General features: G+C 28.7%; 1 protein-coding gene across 7 annotated transcripts in view; it reads left to right on the top strand.

Annotated features, from left to right (window-relative positions):
* LOC100205867 (ankyrin-repeat and fibronectin type III domain-containing 1) overlaps positions 1 to 5,377 on the top strand; it is a 42,837-nt gene extending 37,460 nt beyond the window's left edge. For all 7 annotated transcript variants that reach the window (XM_065802277.1, XM_065802278.1, XM_065802283.1 and 4 more), the window contains 3 exons: positions 3,842 to 3,995; positions 4,107 to 4,193; positions 4,298 to 5,377. In XM_065802277.1, the coding sequence (XP_065658349.1) occupies positions 3,842 to 3,995; positions 4,107 to 4,193; positions 4,298 to 5,281 (1,225 nt within the window). In that variant the 3' untranslated portion in view covers positions 5,282 to 5,377. The remainder of the gene's footprint in view (positions 1 to 3,841; positions 3,996 to 4,106; positions 4,194 to 4,297) is intronic.
* Positions 5,378 to 16,947: the final 11,570 nt, after the last annotated feature.

Here is a 16,947-nt window from a genome sequence, read left to right as displayed (position 1 = left end):
TTTTGCTTTCAAAACATCTAAATTGTAGTGTTCAAAAATTTTTTGTCAGTTAGCGCAAATATTTTCGAAAACTAAAATGATAGAAAGATATTTTTTATCTTAGTTGATTATTTTTTATCTTAGCAGATTATTTAACTTAAATATACTCAATTTAAAAAAAAAAAAAAATCTTTGACACTAAGTTGCCTTTGATTCATGTTGTTCCATTTTATATTTATCAATCTTGTGTTATGGATATGTTTGCTAACTGGCAAGGTCTATTGCTAAATTTAAAAAGAAACATGTACATTGGAAAAAAAGAAAGTCTCATTTTGATCATGGTAGAAAATAAGTAAAGTAGCGTGCAGGTTTGAATTAAAAAAGATTTTAGTCATAATAAATATAACTTTATGATATATAAGTTTAAGTATATTATGTATATGAAACACTGTTTTTAATATCACTATATTAAAAACAGTATTTCCTAAGCTGTTTAAAATGTTATATTACTTGAAGATAAATATCTTGTTTAATTATTTCTATCCTATTTAAAACATTTATGCATAATTGATAAATTTTTCATTTATACTCATATTTATCAAATATTTAATGCTGTTTCTAAGTTATGTGAAACATAACTATGAAAATATTTTATTCAAGAAAAGGTACAAAATATTAAAAAAAAGCTTATATTTACAATTTACTTAAGGTTGTACCAGAAAATGTTTCAGTAGATTAATAGATAATCTATATTTTTACCAGGATTTTTTTCTTGTCTTTAGATTTGTCTTCTGTAAAGTTATTTTTATTATGTTAAAGAAAAACTATTCTTTTTAGTCCCAACACGATCCCTGGTTTTTCTTATCATTTTTTGTCAATAAATATTTCAAAATTTAGTTTACCTACTTTAAATACCACATGTTTTCTAAGTGAGTTTTTCTTAGTGGTTGTAGCCTCTGTTGATTTCAGATAAAGTTCAGAATACTGTATTATTTAATTAAAAACTTTATAATCTAACAAAAATGTTATTGCTTAGAAGGGAGCTTTAATAAACTGTGAAAAAATAGAATATTTTGATATAGCTTCTTCTATATTGTTGATTAATTTATTTTTTAACAATTTTGTCTTTTATATACAATTCAAAAACATGATAATATAAATTTATTTAGACTAAATCTAAATAAATTGAGAGTTCATACCATTTTTAACCAACCATAATTTGTGTTTTTATCAAAACCCAGACAAATAACAGATAAATACCTCCCCAACTTGTATAGTTTTTTTGATTACATTGAGACACAGTCGCAATGGACCCAGAGGTGGAAATAGACAAAAAAACAGAGCTGGAAATAGACAAAAAAATTTTTTTTGAGAGTGCCTATAAAAACTATTTATTTAAAAAGCCAGATAAATTTGTGGATAAATGAAAAACAAATTATGTTTCTAGCTAATTTCTAAGCGACAATATATGATTTTGAAGTTGGTGAATTTTCTAATTTTTTATGTAATTATTTTAGTAAATTTAGATGGTTTTCATTTAAAATGCTTTTACCAACAAGCAAATTAGTAAACAACTTATGTAAAAAATGTTTTTAGTTTGATATTGAATATATTTTTGAATAAATTAATTTAAAATGTGTAATTTGTTTTAATTACATTTTTTTGTTGATTTTTTTACACTTAAACTACTGTGCTATACACTATAAAAATATTTAACATTTCTTCTTTTAAAATATTCTATAGAGAGATGAGGCAAGTTAGCACTTTTACATGGTTTAAAAAAATTGAATAGTGAAACGGGTTTTTTCTCTCATATGTGAATATGTTATGGTTACAAATGTTTAACTTTTATTTGATCATTTATTTGATTTGATTTTATTTGTGTGTTCAGCCTAAGTAAAGTAAACTAAAAAATTAATTTAACACATCACTGAAATCGATTTTTACAAAATTTATTGAAGCTGGCAAAGTTCTTAAGTCTAACTCAATAACATATTCAGCCATTAAAGCAATAAGTTAGTTAAAGTGTCTAAAAGAAAAACATTTCAAGAAAAATGGGTATGCATTTATACTTCTACAAGCATCAAAAGATATTATTTATGAAGCAGAGAAGGCTTACATAACAAAACTGTGTTTTTCAAAACAAAGGAAATCATTTACAGAGCTGGGTGATAAGATGAAAAAGGAGAGAACACTGGAACTTGGCAATTATAAAAACAACTTTATCACTAATGAATGAAAATACTGGACTGCAATTAGATATGTGTTGCAACTCTGGTGAGAATAAAGAGACATCTACAACAGGGTCATAAGGCCATAGATTTTTTCCCGAAGAATTAATATCTATTAAGATTTATCCACTCCTATGTGCAAAAATATTGTGTTACTATTACATTCTCAAGTTAGTGTAATAGTTTTTTGTCAATGTAAAATTGAAATCAATAAATTTCAAGAGTTATGTAATAATGCTACCCTTAACATTATTACAAATATGCCATAGGCACAAATTAACAATACTCTTCATGGAGTCCTTCATCACTCAGCTGAATTAATTATTCTTAATGGTGGTTATGACCTTGGCAGTTTATTTAAGGAAGTTCTAGAAGCAAACAATAAAGATATTACAAACTATTCAAAACTTCTTTCTCGTAATACATTGCATTTAGAACAGTTTATAGATGTGAAGAGTGGTCTTTTAGAGAGATCTGATTCTTATGTTTTAAATCAAATTATCGATTCGCATCCTCCAAAGTTATGCCAAGATTGTTTTTCAAATGAGCGTTGAAGCAAATCTCGTGAGCATATGTTTTCGAAACCAAAGAGATATTTTGATGTTTAAAAATCTTATTTATGATTAGTTATAAAATTGTTAACATTTTTTACTGTTTTAACTTTTTATCTTCAAATATATGTATATATGCAATATCAAATATATGCATTATCAAACCATCAGAACTTTTTCCTTATAATTTTATTATGCTAATGTTATTTTAGATTCAAATTTGATTAAATACTTGTTTTTTAATACTAAACTTCTTATCAATAAACAGTAGGAACCAGACCCCAAGCTATTTAAATTTTTGAATTTTCTTTTCGTAAATCTATTTATATAAATAACTTACTCTTTTAGCTGTCATTAAAAAAAAATCCAAAATGTTTCTCTTTTACATTCTAACTAATATTATAATATAACTAATATTATAATATAAACATTCTAACTAATACTACTACAGTACTACAGACTTTCTAAAGGCAATTTCATTTTTGCTTCTCTTTGTTTTGGTTTTTACTATATTCTGCAAGATTTTATCATTTACAATTTTGAACACTTTCTAGAAAAATTACTACTATTTCTTAGCTTTTATATCTTATTTTTCATAGCTATACTTCACTTTCACTTTCACGTTTTGTTGACTTTAAGTATTTTCTATATTCTCAGGAACAATTTTGTTTAAAAAATATTTTTACTTACACCTATGCATGCAGCTCTTTTATTTGAATTGTGGGGCAACTTATTTTACTTACACCCATGCATGTGGCTCTTTTATTTGAATCTGTGGTGACTTATTTTAAGTAGGGATCAACAACTTATTTTAAGTAGAGTACATGTATATTGTGTATACATGTATTCAAATTTATACAAATTAGAGTTGTTTATACTTTCGGGCTCCTGGAACCTACCATAGGAGTAATTTTAATTTTTTTTTTCTGAAATTGTATATCAAAAAGAACCAGAAAATTCATTATGATATCTTTTAAATTAACGTAATTATTTTATGAATATATATATATATATATATATATATATATATATATATATATATATATATATATATATATATATATATATATATATTCATAGAGGTCTATATCTTGGTTATTTAAAGCTGCAAACAACTGTAGATACGCTTTCAGTAATTGTTTCTAACAGACGTACAAATATGTTGCCTCATGTTAAAATTCAGGATGTTCCTAATGTGACTAAAGAGGAATGGAATTGGATAAAGAATCGAAATGTGAGTTGGTTTTTAATATTATGTTAATAAATGTTTTAAGTTTGTTGTTTTTACAATTTTTTTTCACTAGTGTATTTTATTTTTTTAGCATTTGTTTAACTTTTTTTTCAGAGTGAGTTACATCCTTCTAATTTATTCCCCATAAAGCTCAATCGTGCTATAAGAAACCTTTTTTCGCAACTTGGTATTCCTAATGAGGTATATCATAGCACTATTATTATTTTTTCTAAATGGTAGTCACATCAATTTTTAATGGTTTTGTTTTTTTTAGTGAGAATTTTCTAATATTCCTGTTTTTATAGAAACACTTAGAACATCGCATTTACGACCAAGAGGTAATCGAACTCAAGGCGGATGTAATGATGATTGTTATATGCCCTCCTATGGAAGAGCTATGTACGCCTCCAAACCAATGTGACATATTTTCTAAATTATCAACCTGCTCTTCGATTCCTGTTCAATCGTTTGAAATGTTGAACATGATGTCCTATCAACCAAAGCTTATGTCAGCCTATTGCAGATTATCAAGCATTCTTGAGCTAGAGAATTATTGTATGCAACAGAATTTGCGTGAGTGTATTTGCCAGGATGAAATGAAACTATTAAAAGAAAAACAAACAAAGCTTGCATATTTTCAACAATCTGTTGATTCCTTGTGGCGAACAAGTAGGTGGGTAGTGGATACACTCAACTCTTGTCAAGATAAAAACTTGAATACTGGTATCCCTTTGTCTAGTTTAATGACTTCCATAGAACAGTCGAAATCCAAACTCTCTGTTGTGAACGACTGTGATGAGTCGGTTGACGAACTTTCTGATTCGTATGAGATGAGCTCAAGTGTTTTGAGTATCAATAACAGCGCGAATGAAAGCGATGTATCGCTTGAACATCGTCCTTATTTGAATGTAGATCACGCTATATTTAAAAACAATGTAAATAAAAAGTATTCGACTACCGAAAACGAACTATATTATCTGACTATATATGCAAATCGTGAATTAGGCTTTACCGAACTTTTTTCAATCGAGTTAGAAGTTGATAAAGGAACTACTTTTTCTAATGTAATAGAAAAGTCTGCTGCGCGGTTTACGAGGACTTACCCTGAATATTTTTCAGAAATATTTTCAGAAACTAATCGTTTAGGTTTAACTGTTGTATCAGACTCTTACGAAAAGCTTCTTCCTGATGACTTGAGTTTATTAAAACTTTTAGAAATTTGCGATAAAGGCAATTTGCATCTTCGACAGAAACCTGATAATGTTTGTGGTTTTATTACTTCCGTATGAAATATTTTTACGTATAGATATTTTTCTAATTAAATGAATTTCTTTTTTATAGATTGTATTTTGTAATTAATAGAGAATAATATAAAAGTTGCATTATATTTTTAGTTACATCACTGATATAGATCATGGGTGATATCTTTGTTTTTTACTATTTATTCAACATGATTATGGGTCATTTCTTTGTTTTTTAATATTTATTTAACATGATTATAGACAATATCTTTGTTTTTAACTATTTATTTAACATGATCATGGATGTTATCTTTGTTTTAAACCGCTTTTTTAACATGATCATGGATTATATTTTTGTTTTTAAATGTTTATTCAACGTGATCATGGACAATATCTTTGTTTTTAACTATTTATTCAACAACGGCTTTTTTTCGAGCTACATACGAATTGATATAAATTGATGCGATTAGTTGTATGTTATATTAATTCATCATCACCAGCTTCTTGATCTTCAGCAATGTTTTGAAATAGTTTGATGGTGCTTTGCTTTTCTCCTCTTTTAAAATGATAAAAAATATTGCATATAAAATAATTATCGTATAATACTTTAAAATGATTAATAACATCTAGAATAGCTTAACCGAAAACTTTTAAAATATTAGAATAGTTAGATTTATTTACGTATGGTCGACTTTTTTCATGGAAAATCTTACTCTTTTTTTTTTAATTCTAAATGTAAGTAAATATTTTCTTTCCAATCCACAGTGGAACAGAGTGTTCCAAAATACCCAAAATCATAGCCATAATTTCATGGTGAAAATTTTTCATAATGATGAATTTTATGTGTCAATGTGAAATTCATAATGATGAATTTCATATTGACGAATAAATTCGGCAAGTGTTTTAAAACACAATTTTGCATTTTTTTTAAATTATCAACTTTCTTACGTCACTATTGTTTTAAATTAATTTTACTGAGATTATTTTTAAATTATATTATTTGAATTAACATTATTTTTTTCGTTCAGACTCGTCGGTGCATCGGTAGCAGACAGTTTTTTTATACTTTTTTGCTATTAACCTTTACTATTATGTCTCAGATAAGCTATAAAAATGAATCTCAAATATTTTGCCATAAATAATAAAAAATTGAACTTCACTTAATTTATATTTTAAAAATCTTTTGTACAATTTATTACCTGATCTTTTCTATAATGTTGTAGTATCGAAATGGTATAAATATAAGAAAGTTATTTCTTATATTTATACCATTATCATTACCAAAAATATTTAAAAATATTTTTGGTAATGATAACAATTGTTTTATAAGTTGAAAATTTTCAAGCTATAATTTAGCCTAAATTTTGTTAAGAAATTAATTATACATTTAATTTCATTTTTAAAACTTTATTTATGCATTGTATATCTTAAACATAGCAATTATAATTTAAAAAATATTGAATAATATTAAATGAATGAACCAGTAGGCAAATCAATATATAATTATATGTTATATTTCACAACATAGCATGTCCATATATATGTGAAATATGAAAACTAATAATTTCTTAGTATTTCTATACATACTTCCTTCACCCTTAGGTACTACTGATCACAGTTCAATCTCTCTAAAACAAATATCTCATTCTTCTTCATCATCTGAATCCCCCTATCATCGTACCTCTTACAACTACCTTAAAGCTGACTGGGACTCTTTCCGTGATTTTCTTTATGATGGCCCTTGGGTAGAAATCTTTCGTCTTCCTGTTGACAAATGTGCTTCTTACATAACTTTGTGGATTCTGGCAGGTTTTGTCTAACGTCAAAACCCGCTACTCTCAGGTCATAAAATCTCGTATTTCATCACAAAAATTAGGCTCTCGTGACTTCTGGAGAATCTTTAATAGTATCAATAATAAAGGCAAATCTGTAATTCCACCTCTCTTATATGGTTCAGACTTTGTCACCTTTCCTAAAGACAAAGCTGAAATGTTTGCTAAGAACTTTTCATCAATATCATCTCTTTATTCCACTAGTTACGTTCTATTTGATATTGCCAACTAACAGGTTGATCGATTGCTTGACATACATATCACTTCAGCTTCTGTATCTAAAGTGATTTCCTGCCTAGACTCTTCTACACTTTGTGGCTCGGACAACATACATGTTATAATCTGGCATAAGTGTTCTCCGGAGCTATTGTCTATACTTTCAAAACTATTCAACAAGTGCTTGTAAGAGTCTTGTTTTCCAGCCAGCTGGAAAACGGCATTTGTTATCCCTATTTTTAAAAATTCTGGAGAGCGATCTGATTCGTCTAACTACCATCCCATCAGTCTTCTGCCAATCATAAGCAAGGTTTTTGAATCTTTAATTAACAAACACTTAATTTTTCATCTTGAATCTAATAACTTACTTTCTGATCATCAATATGGATTTTGATCTTCTCGTTCTACAGCTGGTTTGGTTAGATAAAGGTGGAGAGATTAAGGCCATCGCTCTTGACATTACTAAAGCTTTTGATAAAGTTTGGCATGCTGATCTTTTCCATAAGCTTTGTTCTTACGGTGTATCTGGTAACATCTTTAAGATTATTGAATTCTTCCTTTTTCAATTGTAGTATAAAAGTTGTCCTTGATGGAAAGCACTCTTCTTCATATTCTGTAACTTCAGGGGTTCCTCAAGGTTCTATCTTTGACCCTATACTCTTTTTAACTTACATTAACAATCTTCCAGACATTTTAACATCTAAGATGGCATTGTTTAGTGATGATACTACCATTTATTCTTGTCGTGATAAGAAGTCAACACTCTCTGATTGCTTTGAGGGGCATTTGAGCTTAAAAAGGATCTCACTTCTGCTACAGCATGGGGCTCACAGTGGCTGGTTAACTTCAATACAGATAAAGCTCAATTTTTTTCAGCCAATTCTTATTGCAATAATTTAGATCTTACTATATTTATGAACGGTAAAGTACTCGATGAGTCATCCACTCTTCATCTTCTAGGATTAACTCTTACTTTCGATCTTTCTTGGAAACCATATATATTAAATCTGTTGCAAAATTAGCATCTGCAAAGGTTGCATCTCTTTATCGAGCTTGACACTTTCTTACTTCGGATTCTATTCTCTATCTCTATAAATCTCAAATCCGGCCTTGTATGGAATACTGTTGCCATATCTGGGGCGGATCTTCTAATGATGCCCTTTCTCTTTTAGACAAGGTGCAAAAACGTAATGTAATAATAAAAATGTAAACATAGTTGGATCTGCTCTTGCAGCCAAACTCCAACCATTATCACATCGTCGTAATGTTGTTTCTCTTTCTCTTTTCTACAAATACTATAATGGGCATTGCTCTTAAGAACTAGCGTTCCTTGTGCCATCTACTAAAGTTCATTCTCGTGTTATTCCTCATTCGATTAAGTCTCATCCTTTTTTTTGTGACTGTTCCTAAGTGCTCCAAAAACTCTTATTCGTCTAGTTTTTTTCCTTAAACATTAGTTTGAGGAAAAATCAAGACGTTAAAGGGTTGAGAGGGAGTTTGTTTTGTTGCTACCAGAAAGTTTGTTTTTTTGTTACCAGCTAGTTTGTATAATTCAGACCTTTTTATCAGACCATTTTCCTACATTCTTAGCTACCAATAATACTTTAATCAACTATATTGCCTCAAAATCTACAATGTTTTGGCGACATATCAATAAAAATTCCTCAAAACAATTTAAAAACTGTGTTAAAAAAATGCGTTGATTGGAATTTGGTATTGCAATTGAGCGAGGCTAACAATACGTTTAATTTATTTCTTGGTTAATTTTGCAAGCAATATAAAACAGCGTTTCCAGAAGACAAAAATTTATAAGCACTAAATAATTTTAAATTATTTTCAAATTTGCTTTTATTTCTATTATAAATGAACGACTTATAGGGGAGACTGGGGCTAATTAGCTCGGTTTTTACTCTATGAGCTCTATGGCCTTACAGTACATTTTTTTGAAAATATTAAAGTGTAGTCTTAAAGAATATGAATAAGGGTAACTTATAAGATTTGCATTCATTTACAAAAAAAAATTCTTGAGGTCTTTCCGGGCCCTCAAAAAAAAAAAAAAAATTTGCACCAACTTACCCCCCGACGAGGTAAGTTGGCGCCAACCATAAAAATGATTATTAACGCACTATTAAGTGCAAAATTATTAGAAATTCTTTTTAATATTAATTTTCGCGACAATTTTATCCCAAAATTTAATATTACTTTTAGCTGGTACCAATAATTAGTCCGTTTAAAAGCCAAAACAGTAGCCCACATTTTGACTGTGGTAAAAGAAACTACAAACAATTTTTTTTAAATTTTTTTTGTAAGAATAAATTTTTTCAATATTGTTAAAAATTAAAAATAATAATAATAATTTTGAAAAAATATAATTTTTTTTTCCATAGTAAATGCTATGAGCCAACTTACCCCGTGAAAATTTTGCCAACTTACCCCGAAAAGTTTTTTTTAAATAAACAGTCAATAGATCCTAAAAAACGGCAACTTTGAAAAAAAGTCTGACTGGATATAGTAAACCAAATGTGACTGGAACTTTTACAATAATTATTTTTTCATACGACTAATTATTTTCTTTGTAAAGTAAAAAGGAAGCGATGATCTAAAAGTTACTTTTTTGTCCAAAAAACGCATAAATTTCACGCAAAAATCTCCCATGCGCATGCCCAAATCCTGACATGCGCAAATCTTGACATGCGCATCAATTCTCTACAGATAAATGCAGTTCGTCAACTTACCCCTGCGGTCAACTAACCCCGGTCTCCCCTACTTAGCAACAAATCTTTTAGACCTAATTTTTTTTGTTTATAATTCTAATCTTTTAACGTTCAGTTATGTAAAGTTAATGAGTGGTTTGTAAGTAACAAACTTTCATTAAACTCGAATAAAACAAAACACTTTATCATATAGTAAGTGAATCTGAAAGTATTCGTTCTAAATTACGAAATTTTAAGTTAAATGGAGCTTATGTTAAATGGAAAACATACATAAACTTTTTATGATTTAAAATGAAAATTTAAAGTGCTATTTATTATGAGTGATAATCACTCATAATAAATAGCATTGAAAAAAACTCTCAAAAAATATTGCATTAGTGTTTAAGGCTAAATCTTTTCTAAATATAGCATGATTTATACTTTGCCTTTATTAACAGTTATTTGTCATACGTAGCTTGTACTAGCCATATAAAACTGAAGATACTCTACAACAACACAAAATCGGTGTGCAGAATAGTGTTTGAAGCTAACAGAAATGCTCCTTGTGAACACATCTAGTGTGCTCGGTGCTTTAAACGTGTATAAACTCAGTTTATACCAAGTTTTATTGTTTATGTTTTATGTTTTATACCTGTTTTATGATGTTTGAAACAAAAATGGGGTTGTTTATATTTCAATCTTATTTTTGTAAAATTAGCCAAAAGTACTCAACAAAGTTTTTAAATAACTTTGTTATTTTAAAATATAATTTAAAACCAACTTCTATTTAATTAAATTTCGAAGACCTTATCTGTGAAAAAGATTTCCAGATATTGTAAACAAAACCAAGATTTGATTAGGGGAATTTAAGAATTAACTTGAGTAGCCGTGGCGCATTGGTTAAAGTTTTGACTCAGATTCAAGAGGTCCGAGGTTTGATGCCGGCTCTAGCCCATTAAGCAACATTGTTAAGGTGTCAATTAACAATATCAACGATGATGTTAATTCATCTAATGATTATGATAATTATAAAATTTTATTTTATTATATATATATATATGTATATATATATATATATATATATATATATATATATATATATATATATATATATATATATATATATATATATATATATAAATTAAATTAGTAAAAAACACTTATCTAACTAGTTAGATAAGTTTTTTTTTACTAATTTATTATTGCTCTGTTCTTTAAGAACATTGAGCACTCTATTTGTAAAATACACTAACATAATTTACACACATATATATATATATATATATATATATATATATATATATATATATATATATATATATATATATATATATATATATATATATATATATATATATTGTCATCAATAATAAACAATCAGAATAAACTAGGTTCTAGAGCATACTTTTGAGGCACACCTCTTGTTACCTCTTATTACTTCTTGTTACCTCTTGTTACCAATATAGAGTGAGAGGGAACATTTTTTAAGTAAAACATATGTAAAAAATTAGTTTAAAATTACCCACTTATAAAATACTTGGCAATATTTTGAATTAGATAACTGATTTTTTACATATGAGATTACACCTAGTGAGATGAACCTAGTTTATTCTGATTGTTTATTACAGATGTCAATGACATATACACATTAAAAAAAAAAAAGTTGAAATTTCTATTTTAGGGTAAGATATGCGATATACCCTTAGTAAGGTATAATTTTCTACTCTTTCAAATTATATTATACTAAGAAAAATTTGTTAAAAACAATCATTTGTCAAATAATATGCCCCCTTAAAGGTATAATTTCTATCTTAAAAGGTAGAAAATTATACCTTTATTGGTTTCAATTAATTGGTTAATAGAATTGTGCTAGTACAATGCTTCTTAACCAAGTGAATAGCTCGTCTATGTTCAGCATCCTATAACTAATTTCTAGCAACACTCGAGCTCCATTCACTAGAGTATCGCCAGATATTTAATAATTTAGTTCTGTAATACAGTTCCATATAGTAAAGCGGGGTATAATTAATCAAATTTTTAAAAAACTCAGCTCTTACTTAGCAAAAAGTGGTCATGCTTTACAAACAAATTTACACACTTCGTTGTAATTTTAACCGTACCAAGTTTTCTTTTTTAATCGCATTTTCAGTTTATTTAATAGTTTACGGAAAATGTAGTATCTGGATTATCTGTCTTGATGTTTAAAAACCACCTCGCTCAACTAAATCATTCTACATGGTACAATCTTATGGTTCGATGCAGTTTTAACAATTGATCTTCAACTGTTTTATGTATACAGCAACAGTGCCTTGGCTAGTTGGTTGGAGCCTTCCCTTCTCCCCCCACAAAAAACCCACCTATTAGTGCCTCCGAAATCTTAAAAATTTAACCACTAGTTTTGACCAAAAAAAAAAAAGTAATAAAAAGCTACCTTATTTGAAAAAGGCACCCTAAATTTCTAAATGGGCTACATAAAATTGCTGCCCCCTCCCCAAATTAATAGGTGCCGAGAAGCCTAGCCACGGCTCTGTGCTGTTGAACAAATGGTCTTCGAGTCCTTCTGTTGTTTTCAAAAAATTATTACTATTTGAATTTTTTATACTTGATATTGTTATACTTGATTAAGCTTTAAGAATTTAATGTATTAATGAAATAATTGTTTATCAAACCTATTGAATTTAAGCCAACTGATAAAGGATCGTCTATAATTTACGCAGAGCTAAATTTATTTAATAAGCGAAGTAAAGAAGTTTTTCTTTGCAGAGTCTTAAATTAAATCAAAAATTAAAATACGGTTTTAACTTCAATAAAAATCAACACACAAAAGAAAAATTAATCTCCGGCATCTGTTTTTTAAATTAGTTTAGCTTTGCGTTATTTATGGACGATTCCAAATGAATAAAAAAGTGACTCCAAAAAAAAATGTAATAATAATAATATGCTATCAAAATAAATCATTTTTGCTTAAATAAAGCAAGTAAAAAAGTCAAACTTGTAAGTCAAACTTTCAATTTTATTTTCTTCTTCTGAGAAATAAAACAGTACTTCAGTAAAAGAAAATCAAGATAGAAATATTTGTAGAAATTTTCGCCTTTTTTTCGTCTTTTTACCAGCGAAGTCTAGTAGTTGATTTAAAGTATCAATGAAAAATTGTCAGATCCAAAAATAAAAAAAGAATGTTATCACAATGTCCTCGATTATTAAGCAAACATGTTCTGATTGGTCTCGTCACTCGTGTTGCTGACAAAACACAAAAAAAAACTACATGTTCTGATTGGTCTCGTCACTCGTGTTGCTGACAAAACACAAAAAAAACATGTTCTGATTAACAAAAAAAAAAAACCAAAGATGTTGCAACAGATTGCAAGACTTATTGTGTAAAAAATAGGTATGTACCGGAATACCGTTCCGTTCAAGAATTTGTGACTTTTAGGTTATTCCGGAATTACAATATTTCAGGCCGGAATGCCGGAATTTATTTATAACCTTTTATTTAACACATGTGACACAGACTGTGAAAAAAAATCATTGTCCTACAGGGCAATGAAAAACTATAGGTAACCCTAAGTAAAAAAATATAATATTCTTAACAAACACAATGCAATTTTATTGGCAGTAATCAATTATGTAAGGATTTCTAGAAGTTTAGGAGTATTGTGGTGCAAAAAGAGTTGCTATCCAGATATGGGCAACAAACTATTTCCTTTTTCATCAAAAATGTTAGTTAAATTTTAAATAATTAAAATGTTTAGGATGCCTAATACAGTAAATATTTCAATTTTAACCTAAATGGAAAAACAGAAAACAAATAAATATTTTTAATTATAAATATTATGCAGGTTAAAACTTTTAATAAATAAAATTATAAGAAACAAATAAAAACAACATGCAAGATTTAAATAAACAAGAATCAAGTTTCTGAAATAGATTATGTATATATATTATAGGTTGTAATTATACATTATGCAGCCACGATGCTGAGGTGCAGACTTTCACTTTCAATCTTGAAGGTAAAAAGTTACACAAATATAATTTTAAAATAATTGATTGGAAGCAAAAAAACTTAAGTTCGACTGCTCGTATTAAACCGGACAAATTTGAGGCTTCTTTTATTTTCTACCAATTAAATTGTACTAAAATTTTGTACCAATTAGTCTAATCAATAAATAGCTGCAGATCTATCTTGATGACCCATCTGGCTTATTTAAGAATCCAGTACCCACCAGGTCCCTGGTAGTACCGTGCTCAACTTGTTTCTCCGCGAAGCGGCTTTCTTTTTTTGTTGAGTTGAGAGAAAGTTGTTAACCACAATTAAAAGAGTCTCCTCGGTTGTAGTTGCCTTCATGGCCTTGAGGAGGTGAAATAACTTTAAAAAAAAAAGAAAAGAAAAGCAAACGAGTAATCTAATTGTACGAATATTTAACTCAAACTAAGTCCAGTTTAGTTTCAAAAAACAATATTGAAAAAATAGTTTTGAAAAATAAATAAGATATAATAACTAAACTTCTTATAGTATTTGTGTTAATAAGTCCCTGTGTAAAAAGCAAATGATAATAATAACAATATATTTCACGGACAGGAGGTAATCCATTGTTATTCAGGGTGATAGTCCTCCTATCAATCTATATTTGTGTTCTGCATCAATTGTGAGAAGTATTTGATCAATCATGTTAGCGCTATTGAAAACAAACAAGTCGCCTTTGCCTTAAATAAAAATGAAGAATCCGTTACCAATTTCTTGCTTTTAAAACAGCCCTGGAAAACGAATTACATTTACTTAAAGATGAAGGTTGTACACTGCATCAACAACTTGAGAATTTTAGAAAAGGAAAAACCGTTTAATATTATCAACATTCTTTGAAGCCTTTTTATTCTGATGATCACAAAAAATGGTACTACTGCCAACTGCACTCTTATAAGTACAATTGAAAAAAATCAGCGCATGCAAGCTAATAGAGCTACTAAAGTAGTGTTTATTGGAGTGCAAGAGTATTTAAGCCGAACATCTGCACATTTAAAAAAAAAAAAACTTCCTGCTCCTATTAAATAAAGTAATCTCCTCAGCAAAAAAGTTATGTAACACAAAATACAAAAAATCGTTATCCGACCTAATCGTACTTCATAAGCAAGCAAACTTCAATAAGGTATATGCTGAAAATTTTTTTTTTGAATGAACAGCTCAAATCCAATCTAAAACTTGATCAGCCCTTTCGATATGTTATTCGCAGAGATACCGTTCGCTGTACCGACGTCACCAAAACAATTTCAATTTGTGGAGTCAATAAGCATGTCTTAGTGGGCGAAAAAACAGCCGCAGATGCAAGAAAAGTTAAAACTAATGAATCTTTGCAAGCATCCACGTCAACCACAAACAATTAGAGAAATGCCCTCCAAATTATATAAACTATCAGCTACGCACCCAACAGTTAAAAAAAACTTATCATGTGTCAGTTATCTAAACTGTTTTTATGCCTAATAATGCTACATAATTGAAGCACCAAAAACTCCAAGACCTTTTTTAGCTGCTACTAATTTTGAATATGATGTCATATTTATCACAAAAATTTGGTTTAATGAATTTTCAGCACCTTTTTTTCCTTATTACAATATTTACAAAAAAGATCGGCCTGCTCACGGTGGTGGTATTGCAATATATGTAAAAAAAATCATAGCATAAATGAATGCACAAAATATAAATTGCACAAAGTAATTAAACATTCAGAACAACTCTGGCTTGAACTGATATTAAATAAAGAACCTCTTCTTATAGAATGCATTTATCGTCCACCGACTAGCAGCGTATCAGCTTTCAACGAAATTGCAAGATCCATTTTATATTCAAAATCTCTTATTGAAAGCCAAAATTTCCAAGGCCTTATTATTACTGGGGATTTTAACTTTGCAAACATCAAGTGAAACTAAGTTTAGTTAAATACAACAAGTGGTGAAACCAGTTTGGACGCCAAATTTGGTAATATTATTTTTGAACTCAACCTCCATCAGCATGTAACCAAACCAACTTTTATACAATCCAATGGTTCTTCAGAAAATACACTAAACCTAATAATCAGCGAAACCGTTGATTGAATCAATGAGATCGTCTTCAGTTCACCTCTAGGAAATAAACAACAAGGTCATTGCACTTTGTCCTGGCAAAATCATTTATCTTATGCTACTATCAGAAATAATCTCTCGAGCAGTTCCAAATTTGCATACAATAAAGGGGATAACAAAGCATTTAATGATTATCTTTTCGAAAACTTAGACGCAAATGAATGCTACCAACTTTTTTATAATATCTAAAAGACATGCTGCCAAAATTTCATCCCTTTCTTTACTTTTAAAAAAGCAAAACGCAAATTACCATGGGTAACCCGTGAACTGTTATTTTTAATCAAACACAAGAGAAAGCTTTGGTTTCTCAACGTTAACAGCTAAGGGAAAATCATTCCTCTGGTTAATGAGTACAAACAAACTTAAAATTTGGTAAAGAAAGCAACTTGTGATGCAATCCGTATCTATGAAACTAATTTATCTAATGACAAGAAAAACCCAAAAAACTTTTTGGCTTATATTATTAGCAAATGCACTGAAAGCAACCAGATTGTGTCATTACAATCTATGACTGATAAAATTAGTAACAACCAAGTTTTTATTGCCAACAAACTAAAGAAACAGTTTCAATTTGTCTTTACCATTGAACCTCACAATCAAACTTTACCTCTTTTACTAAACAAACAGATGTATCACTTCTTTATATCTCCTTTGATTATGAGTCTGTTCGAAGTCACCAAGTAACTCTTGATGGTTATAAATCTATAGGTGAAAATCAGATAAGTCCTTACGTACTTAAGGCATGCTCTAACACAATAGCAACTCTACCAGCCATGATAAACAAAAAATTAATGGAAAAAGTCATGTTACCGAAGGTATGACTTGTAGCAAATGTGACTCCTTTGTTAAAAGGAGGTTC

The sequence above is a fragment of the Hydra vulgaris genome, chromosome 08, assembly GCF_038396675.1.
Source record: "Hydra vulgaris chromosome 08, alternate assembly HydraT2T_AEP".
Classification (NCBI taxonomy): domain Eukaryota; kingdom Metazoa; phylum Cnidaria; class Hydrozoa; order Anthoathecata; family Hydridae; genus Hydra; species Hydra vulgaris.
The sequence above is the reverse complement of the archived record's forward strand: the minus strand, read 5'-3'. Positions and strand labels throughout refer to the sequence as shown.